This window comes from Cornus florida, unplaced genomic scaffold (assembly GCF_030987335.1).
Source record: "Cornus florida cultivar Cherokee Brave unplaced genomic scaffold, ASM3098733v1 CherokeeBrave_3.0.0_Hap2_Chr01, whole genome shotgun sequence".
In the NCBI taxonomy this organism is placed as follows: domain Eukaryota; kingdom Viridiplantae; phylum Streptophyta; class Magnoliopsida; order Cornales; family Cornaceae; genus Cornus; species Cornus florida.
Genome location: NW_026775571.1, coordinates 65,690,780 through 65,701,361, shown reverse-complemented (window position 1 = coordinate 65,701,361; position 10,582 = coordinate 65,690,780). Strand labels below are relative to the sequence as shown.

Genomic DNA, 10,582 nt, shown 5'->3' with positions numbered 1-10,582 from the left:
ACAGTTTGAAAAGGTTAACGGAATTGTTTCGGCAATGGGGAGCGACGTTGGCACGACATTGCATCTCATTGGCATGCATTGTGTAATTATGGTCGGATGGCCGGTGTAGACACTTATTCTAGTTGTTGTTGTGAAAATGTTCCCCAATAGCATGATCACGTTACTTGTACTCTATGCTTTATGTGGATTCATGGGGTCATAAGAGTTGTGTCTTAGACACTTCCTACTAAGCGGCTAGCTCACTCTATCATATTATTACATTTTTTAGGTCACGGGAAGGAAGTGGTGGACGACGTTCCTCCACAAGTTTAAATGGGTTAGTGGACTGTTTCGACATCTTTTGTATTTGTGATCTCATTTTTTTTTTTTTTTTTTTGTATAAGCCTTGAGATGGCACGTTTATCATGTATCGACATTGGAATTGACCATAGTGCTCTTAGACGACCTCGGGTTCAGGTAAGGACCCGGTTAGCGATTCGAACCCTCGGATTCGGGTCATTACAGACAGTATAATTTAGAGATTTTTTTCAGAGTTAGAAAGAGAAGATGAAGATAGAGGTCTCCACATCCATGAAGTCTTCTTTCTTCTCCATGAGCGGCTAAACTCTTTCTAAAGGATTGATGTAACCCTAATCTTAACTCCAATGGTTTATTTATTTATTTTATTGGGATTATTTATTATATGATGATTGCATAATTAAGGGCAAAACAATGGTTATACTTTGATTTTGGGATTTAATGCTTAAATTCAATTATATTTGATATCTTACCTTGTATTAGGGAGAAGGATTTATAATTGATCTCGACCTCTCTATTTTCTGTGATTATAGGGTAGGTTTATCATGCAATGGTGCTCAATGATCATATGTTTAGTGGTTTGATAGGTCATGCTAAGTGTAGATGGGTTGTACATGCTAACCGAAGATGGGTTATGCTTATCCCTAGACATATGAGTTTTTCTTTATAAATTATGTTATGTGCTTGTTGCCATACATCCTGATCATACAAAATATCCTAATAATATGTCTAATTGACCATTGGAGGGCGGATTAGTGGTAAAGTCAATACCTTAGACTCTTTATCTCGTGATCTCCCCAATTACTTAGTTTAAGTTATATTTAAATAATTAGTTAAATTAAAATTAAAATTTTCTATTTCGAATTAAATTAGAAATAATCTTAATATCTTGACAGCATAATTGTCGCAATCCTTGAGATTTGACACCCTCAACATAGCTCTATCCTACAAAGATTTATTCTATTGAGAGTGATTTTATCATTGATAATACACACATCATCCACCACTCTTGGAAAGGATGTCACCCGAGAAAAAGAGAAATCAAGACGAAGTGGAGACAATTTCGAAACAAGAATAGAGTAAGGACATCCAAAAAACAGATGAATCACAAATTCCTCCTCCAGACCACAACGAAAACATATTGCACTATCAACAAAACGATGCCATTTAAGGGCTTGGGGCATTGAAAACGCATTATAACCACATCTCCAAAGGAAGTGCTGAACTTTTTGGGAAGTTTTACACTCCCAGAGGTTGGGCCAACAACATTCTTTACACTTCCACAGGGGGTGGTGGCACTGTTTTTCGGGATTGCAGAGGTGACATTGTCAAAGTCGTGATTTTTAAGCCACTTCCTGCTTCAAGTGCTCTTTCAGCTGAGGCCTATTGCCTTCACAAAACGATTTTTTGGGTCGCCTCCTTCCCATTCGAGCAGATTTGGTTGGAAAGTGATTCACTGATTCTCTGTCCAGCAGTGGTGGGGTCTGATCCAGCTCCAGTGGAGATCCAGGCAGTGGTTCACGACATCAAATTTTGGAATTTCACCTCAGCTTGTGTTAGCCATGTTCTACGTCATAAAAACATGGTGGTGGTGGTGGTGTTCTTGATCACATTCCTATTAAGCGTGTTGGCTGGATGTGATAGACCTTCTTCCTCCGTATATTAATCTAGAAAAAATAAATAAATAAACATTGATAATCAAAATGAGACAAGAATATATCTCTTGCTTTATTAGAAATTGCAAACAGACATGTAGGCATGCATGCGACAGAATTTAACAAGATCTCCTCTGTTAACGGTACCTCCAGAGTTTACTGTCACTATAACAGCACATAAGGACTAGCATTTACCATTATTGTCAATGTAAATTTTCAAAATTGAAATATACAAAGAAACTTTGATTTATAGGGACATGAAATAACACATCAAGTTCCAAGTAACTTGAGAATTATAGAGTAAATCACTACTGTATTGTAAATCAGTACCAAGGTCATGCATTAAAAACAGAATATAAACAGATTTTAATTTTCTTCCAATTTTATTCGATATATGTCTGAAAATGAGAGAAAAGAAAATATGAACTACAAAAGGCAAGAAATCTGTAATTTTACAAAAGAGTTTGTACCGCATACAAGAAAGATTTTGGCAAATTTATTCAAGGAAAACTAGGATAATATGCCAAATTCTCAATATATCAATCAAATTAATTTTTCCCTGTAAAAAAGTACCTGAATACTTCTTCCATTGAAATGCTTGTGGAAGAATGATATGGATTAAATATGATGGAAGGGACATGTTGAACTTTGTAGAGATCAGCTCCTTCTTCCCCATGTACCACTCGAAGTCGTCTTTGAAAATCTTCTGACGAGATCGAAATCTTCAATTCCTGAAGGGTAGATATGAATCTCAATCCATCTGGAACCATCTTCAATCTCTCACAACCAATTTCTAAAGAAGAAAGATTGGGCATTGATCCTTCATCCACCATCCATTCCTCCAAGTTGGATAGTTCTTTGAGTTTTAGAAATTTGAGTTGAGGGAAACCCAACTTAGAGCAAACCATTTTCACTCCCACGAAGGCATTAGAACCCAAGGCAAGCCTTCTTAAGTTAGGAAGCTTCTCCAGTGTTGCCATTGGGTCCTCCTTGAGCTCAGATCTACTGAATTCTAACATAGTGAGGTTTGGAGAGAAATGATGGTGTTCGGGTAACTTACCTATAACACCTCCTATATGCAATGCATTAAGGCGACGGCACTCTAGCAATTGTCTCAAAAGATTTACCTCTTCTTCGGAACAAAAGTTGTATCCAATGTAAAATGACGAGTGCTGGAGTCGGTTTGCCCTGATGTTTAGGTAGTTGATGATGGCCACCAAGTCTTCAAGTACTTCTACCTGGACACGTGCATTTAGTTTCCAAAGGTTGGTAAGCATGAAGAGGTCTTTAAGATCAAACAGATGTGTAGTGAAGGTTTCCAGTAACTCCAGCTTGCTCAAACCATCCAATCTCAATATTTCTTTTGTTTTTACAAGATCATTAAGATATAGATGTCTCAAGCTTTTCATCTTCCACAGGACATTTGGTATTGTTCCAGATACTCCTAATTGTTCATGCAACCTTAAATCTAAGGTTTGCAAGAACCCTAAGTTGCCTATAGATGAAGGCAACTTTCTGAACCCAGAATTTCTTAAACTCAAGTACCTGAGATGAATTAGCTTTCCAACTGCTCTGGCTAACTTCTTAGAGAACTGGATTCCGCCAAGATCTAGAACTCTCAACACTTTGAAGCCTTTGAAATGGAAATTCTTCGGCATAGGTATGCAAATATATTTGGATGGAACAAAGAATGAAAGGGACCGAAGGTGCTGAGCTGTTCTAATCTTGGGGAAACCATCTTCACCCAAATGGATGGCTAGTCTGCGTACTTTACTGTCCAATGAAGAGTAGTAAGAGGAATAATCCACAAGCTTCTCGCTTCCATGCCGAAAATCAACGACCATTAAGAAATTTTGTTCTTTTCCCTTTAACAAGCACAGATCCCTCATCAGGTCATGAAGGCTGCAAGATTTAAACCTTCCACTGAACTCATCTACTTCCACCTGAACCATGTATCTGTATGCTAGTTCAACTAGACAGCGCTCTGCAACATCCATCATTGTTTCTCCTTCTGCTTGGTCATCCAATGATACCAGACCTTCAGCAATCCACAATGGATATAATTTATCGGCTTCAATTTCAGAATCCTCTGGGAAATTGCCTAGATATAGAAAACACGACTTCAACTGATATGGTAAGTCACTGTAACTTAAAGCTAACACCTGTGATACTCCATGTTGTTGCCTCATGCCTTTTCCCTTCCTTATATATGAACTAATATTGCGATGCACCATCTCCCAGTCCCTTAATGTCTGTTTTGTTACCAAAATTCCGCCAAGCACAATTACAGCCAATGGCAGACCTCCACAATGTTTAACCATTTCCCTCCCCAAATCCTCCATGTTTTTGTCATCTCTAGGCTCTGTAGAGCAAAGAAAAAGGAAACATTTCTTCAGTATGATGGATTTGAACAAACATTCAAAGCCTAAGAAGGCCAACAACAAAGGGAAAACAAACAAGATTAGCAATCAATAAACAAAAATAGAGTGAATGTGCTATAGTTCAGAAGATGGATTACGTCTTTTAGTGCGATAATTTGGATTTCTTGGTCAAAAGTGCCTAAATTAACAGAACTTAAAAATATGCAACTTCATTTAATAACTAGAATAAGAACAATCAGACTGTAAGAACTAGCTTGCTACTATAGTCAATATGATCCTTCAATGCTTTTATGATGAACCCAAAACCTCCTTTATGGAGCAGGATATGAACCTTTGAGGACGTCAATATGGCTAAAAACAAGCTTGTCATCAAAAACCACATGCAACCACCACCAAAACAATATATAAACTTATCTCCACAAGAGATTGTCCAACAATCTCCACAAGACCTTATTAACCCAATCACATTAGAATGTTACTGTAAGGTTATTATAGATTGACAAGTTATTTATCTAAAATTAAAGATTATTACATTAGGATAAAATGAAAAATCAGGATTCATGTAATAGATTTCAAGTAATGGTATATTAAATTGAGTTGGCAATGAGTTAGTTAAGGACAGGGAGATATATCTTGGTTAGAACCACACTAAACATCAGACCAAGGGTGAGAAACTAAAATCATAATAAACTACCTGCGCCATCTGGTTTTGTGAATGCTTTCTTCTGAAGTAGTTCCCAACTTTCATCTTCAGTCAACAATCGTGGCTCATGGAGGTAAACATGTGGATCCACATGCAAGGCCACTTCTTGATTACGCGTAGTGATCAATATTTTGCCACCCATATCTCCTCCAGTAGGAAAGGCATGCCTTATGCAGTCCCAAGCAGCCTCTGACCAAATGTCATCAAGAACCACCAAACACTTCCTACTCTGGTGGACTTGAACTAGCATCCTCACAAAATCTTCCTCTCTCATAAACACAATTCGATCCCTTTCATGTGGGATAAGCTTCGTAAGTATCCCTTGCAAAATATCTTTGGTTTGCCATTGCTGAGATACACAAACCCAAGCAAAGCCATCGAAATGACGCTTAACATTCTGGTCATTGTAAACCTTCTGAGCAATAGTGGTCTTCCCCAAACCACCCATACCACAAATTGACAAAGTTCGATAGTAATTCTCTTTATCTTCACTCACCAAAAGCCCCACCAATTCCTCTACATCTTCCTCCAATCCCACGAAATCCTTTTCCACAACATGGGAATAAGACCGCCTTAGCACGCGCTGTTGCCTCCCGTATGCAGAACTTGATGATCCTTCCCCTTCTGTTATGGCTCTAATACCATAAGTTTGTAAACTCGTGGTGAGTTGAGAAATTCTGGTTTTGATACTCTGTATCTCCGATCCAACCTTGTGAAGGGCTTTACCTTCATTCAAGATACAAACACATCTTTTGAGAAAGCTTTGCATACTCCTTGAAGCAACTCTGATTACATAGGTTTCGATAATATCTTCAGAATCGTAAGCAATTTCTTTGATCTCCACAACCCAGTTGTGGATTGTCTTGCTTTCGCTTTCTCTTGCATCTGCATCTTTTAGGAAGCATTGCATTCTCTGGAACTCGACTCGGAGTTGCTCAACTTGAGAGCTTACTCCATGTAACAAGCTTGCTTCTTCACTTGCCAAGCCCTGAAGCCTCTCCAAAACAAAGGAAACAACAAACTCTGCCATTTTTTTCTGAAGGATGAGTAAGTATGAGCTCTGTTTTGCTTCTTTGGTGGATATTTTAGAATCAATAAAGTTGAAGTCAAGTCAACCTCAAGTCATCAAAAATTGGGTCCCAAAATTCCTTTTCCTGCTAAGCTTCCCTTAAAAAGTTGATTTCAATGTTGTAAAGTTTTTACAGGTGTGTGAACTGAAATTAATACACTGTATTTTCCCTCTCGTTGGGAGCTTCCAGGTTTCTTCCTTTTTCTTTTCTGTGATTATTATGATTATTCCTGTTCTTTAACTCTGTTAGTTTTTGTTTTTTCATCTTTTTGTTTTTTGTTTTTTGAAGTACGTATTGAGTAATAGTAAAAACTTATTGGACTGAAAAAAGTGTCACAAATAATTTGGTGTGCTGGAGTTTGTTTGCCATGATGGTGCCGAGAATGCCACCATTACATTAGTTTAAACTGTTTACTGATGTTGAATTCATGACTCCACCTTTATCTAATAAGAGGCAGTCGAGAATTTTTTATTCAATGCATTCAAGATAGAAATTTCTTTCTTAACCTTCTCAATTAGACCATTAGGTCTAAAAATTTTATCCTTTTGTTTAATCCGGATAAGTTGGGCTAATCGGATTAAAGAACATATTGGACTGTGAAATGATGCTATGAAGGCAAGGTTCCGTATAGAACGAAACAAAACCCAAAAAAAAAAACCAGAAGGGTTGTTCGAGACATGGTAGGACCTACAAGTCTTTGTTAGCATTTGCCTCTCACAGAGCTCACTCTCATACTATTTGAAGGTTTAAATAAGATTTTATTTTTATTTTTATTTTTATTTTTTATCACACTGCATATAAAATTGGTCCAAAAATTCCCTTTCCTTCTAATCTGATCTTAAAGAGTTGCTTTCAATGTCGCCTTTACAGGTGTGTGAACTCAAATTAATACGTCGTATTTTTCCTCTCGGTCTTCCTTTCTGTGTGCTTTTTCCCTCTGTATTCGTGGATTCTTCTTTTCTCTTTCCCTTGATAAATTATGATTAGTCCCTTTTTTTTTTTTTTGGTCTGTTAGTTTGAGAGTATTGTTTTCATTTTTATTATTATTATTTTTTTTATTTATAAACTTGATTATTTCTGTAACGACCCACTCCACCACATGATATGATATTGTTCGTTTTAGGCCTGAGCCCGTACGGTTTTGCTTTTGGGTTTCACCTTAAAAGGCCTCGTACCAATTGAAGATGATACACTTACATATAAACACTTCACCTTTCCCTTTCCTAGGCGATGTGAGATTGTACACCCGTAACTCGCCAGTGTAGTAGCCTGACAGTATCTCTCTCACCCGCCCATGACGCACCCGTCCACAGGGTCATCACAATCCACCTCATTTGGAGGCCCGATGTCCCCGTCGGCCCACTTCCGGCTGGGTTAGGCTATGATATTATTTGTAACGACCCACTCCACCACATGGTATGATATTGTCCGCTTTGGGCCTGAGCCCGCATGGTTTTGCTCTTGGGTTTTACCTCAAAATGTCTCACACCAATTGGAGATGACACACTTGTTGGAAACGGGGGCATTAAAAACATAAACTTTGGATGAGATTTGGAATAGATTCCGCTAAGAATTTTTTGCGGATCTCTAGACGAGCGTGTTTCTCTCCGCAAGGAGATGAACGTGGTATATTTACTTTCTTAAATCCATTTCCGGGTGAATGAGAAATTAGCTCCAAAGTATGGTGTTTTGATAAGCCTAAATGGGTATGCAAAATGTGAGAAGTGTTTGTCCCACATAGAAAAAATGTTGAAACAAATTAAAATTTAAATAAGCTGAGTTTAGGATTTGGGCTTGGGCTTGGGCTTAATTGTAAAGTCCAGATTATTCTTTTTTGAAATTTTGGATTGGGCCTAATTTTGGGCTGGGCTTATTTAAATGCGTTTCACAAATGAGTGGGGTTTTTTGAATTAAAAAACTACTTTTTAATTTTTCTAAAAGGTTACACCTTTTAAATTAAAAAAGACATATTTTAGTTTTTCTAAAGGGTTATATCTTTTAAATTAAAAAATCACTTTTTAGTTTTTTTTTTTAAAGGGTTACACCTTTTTTCGAACCGTCATAACTCATGGTTGCACCCACTCGTTAAAGCACATTGCAACCTATTGGAATGAATGTGTCTATTGGTGAATAGACACCATGTGAACCATTGCAACCTATTGGAATAGATGTGTCTAGTGGTGAACAGACACCATGTGAACCATTGCAACCTATTCCAATAATAAAGAGATACACCCAATCCAAAAAGGCATTTCTGTTTCTATAAATACCCCCCTTTGGATTATTTGCAAGTGATTCATTTTTCATTTTCTTTTATTTCCCTCTCTAGACTTGAACCCAACCCAAGTGGGTTCAAACCATAGGTTAAGTGGTTTGAACCACTTAGACTCTAATCCAATTTCATCGAGCCATATTAAGATTGGTCCGAACCATTTGGTTTGGATTGCATCCAATTTAGCATTTATATAGTATAGATGCATTTTTGAGTCAGAGAGAGTATTACACAGAGAAGGTTCGCCGTATCCACGAGTTTGTAATGCTGCTACTGGTGGATGTAGACCGTTGTATCCTGGGAGATAGACGCCACTGAGTCCGTTAGTACCATAGCGGGGCGAATCTGTCTTAAGGATATAGTATCCAATACTAGCCTCGGTCCAAGTTCTTTATTTATTATTTATTATTTTATTATTTTATTTTACATATTTATATTTAATTAATCATTTCTTAGCATATTGTTAATTATCTCATAGCATATTAGTATAAGGGTTGTTATATCTTAAATGTCACATGAAACATATATTTACCAACAATCTTAAGACAGACTCACTCATTGCGTATGTTTTATTATATGCTTTTATTTAAGATATAAACAAGTAGATATTATACAATAAATGAGATATAATAAAATAATGTTATGTATATTATTATATGATAATATGCTAAATATTGATGTGTTCAATATTATGTGAAATTGAAGCATGTTATATTAGTAAATTATTGAATTATTTATATAATTCAGTATTGATTGAATTATTTTAATTTTGTAATATAATATTATGTAGTATATTATATTATTTTAAATTTGTGCCCACTAGAGTTAGGAAAAGGTATTTCATTTTTTTTATCAATGATTGCACAAGATGATGTTATCTATATCTGTTACGAAGCAAAGATAAAGCCTTAGAAATGTTTAAACATTACAAAAATGAGGTTGAAAATCAACTTGACAAGGTGTTAAGAAATGATAGAGTTCGAGAATATGAATTATCATTTGTTGATATTTATTCAGAACATGGTATGTGATTTTATGTAGTGGTGTTATCTCCAATTGGTATGAGGTCTTTTGAGATAAAACCCAATAACAAAATCGTACGGGCTCGATCCCAAAGCAGACAATATCATACTATGTGGTGGAGTGGATCGTTACATAAAACCTTTTATAGGTTATGCTCATAACATCAGTGCATATCATTTTCTTGTGGGCTAGAACGTCTACATCTTTTGGTCCTGATTTTCTAGCATGTTTATTGGAGAATGAGGCACAAAGTTTTGAGAAAGCAAAGTCTTCTCCTGAATATTATTATTTCTTAGATTAGTTATGTGATATAATTAATCATGTGGTATAATACTATTTATGGGAGTTCAATATTATTTATATAAGTGCTTACTTTTAATTGAGATTATAATATTACTTAATGTGCATAGTAATTTAATTTTACAATATAGTTGATTTAATGTGATGTTTTTAATTTTGTATGAGTGACTGGTTTGTGTATTTAATACAATAGACAAAAATTGACTAGTCTAGCTATGTCAATTCTCCCGATAGTCAACGGAAAAAGATCTATACTAGTGTTTAAAGACACGTATAGCTGTGAATAGGTTGAATAAGATAAGATTTTCCGATAACTTTAAAGTGTTTAATAAAAAATGTTATGGATACAGTAAGCAAGTACACCGAGACAAGCTAAATCAAGCTAGTTAGTTATAATGCACAATTTAGCTAAAAGCTAAAATGTTACTGAGTTGCAAACTAGTTAGCTTAGCCATAAGTTAAAATGATTAATGAGGTGCACAGAACCTAAGAGGAAGATGAAAATCTATTAGTTGGTTCTTGCTCTCTACTTGGTAGTAAAAAACACGAGGGTGATGAGTAGCCATTTTAGCCATAATCTATTTGAGCTATACATCATATTTGCTCATGTAGGAATGAATAATACTACTTGTAAAGTAATAGTTTTTGAAGAATATTTTTCAAAACAAATTACTTTACTACCAAGGTAAACTACTTAGTTAAGTGTGTACTAAAGTTAAGAGCTACTAGAATTAATAACTGAGTAAACTTAACTTCAAGCTAGTGGTAATAGCAGAGAAATGGGTGCTCATTATAAACTAGTAGTAATTAATGAGAAGAGTGTGCTTAATCTAAGCTAGTAATGAGAGCTTAAAAACTCACTCTTAACTAGTAATGATAGT

The 10,582-nt window shown here is 35.9% G+C and overlaps 1 protein-coding gene across 1 annotated transcript; it reads right to left on the bottom strand.

Annotated features, from left to right (window-relative positions):
- Positions 1–1,240: 1,240 nt before the first annotated feature.
- Positions 1,241–6,120, bottom strand: LOC132299195 (putative disease resistance protein At1g50180). Its single transcript, XM_059795685.1, has 3 exons — positions 5,028–6,120; positions 2,526–4,314; positions 1,241–1,964 (listed from the first exon to the last, which is right to left on the bottom strand). The coding sequence occupies exons 1-3, from the start codon at positions 6,064–6,066 to the stop codon at positions 1,916–1,918; spliced, it is 2,877 nt and encodes a 958-aa protein (XP_059651668.1). The 5' UTR covers positions 6,067–6,120; the 3' UTR covers positions 1,241–1,915.
- Positions 6,121–10,582: the final 4,462 nt, after the last annotated feature.

Excerpts from the sequence above, each read along its gene's own strand:
- LOC132299195 (XM_059795685.1), bottom strand. The coding sequence starts at position 6,066 with ATGGCAGAGTTTGTTGTTTCCTTTGTTTTGGAGAGGCTTCAGGGCTTG. Across the intron at positions 4,315-5,027 it reads CACAAAACCAGATGGCGCAG|AGCCTAGAGATGACAAAAAC; the intron begins GTAGTTTATTAT and ends TTTGCTCTACAG. Across the intron at positions 1,965-2,525 it reads TCAATGGAAGAAGTATTCAG|ATTAATATACGGAGGAAGAA; the intron begins GTACTTTTTTAC and ends TATTTTTTCTAG.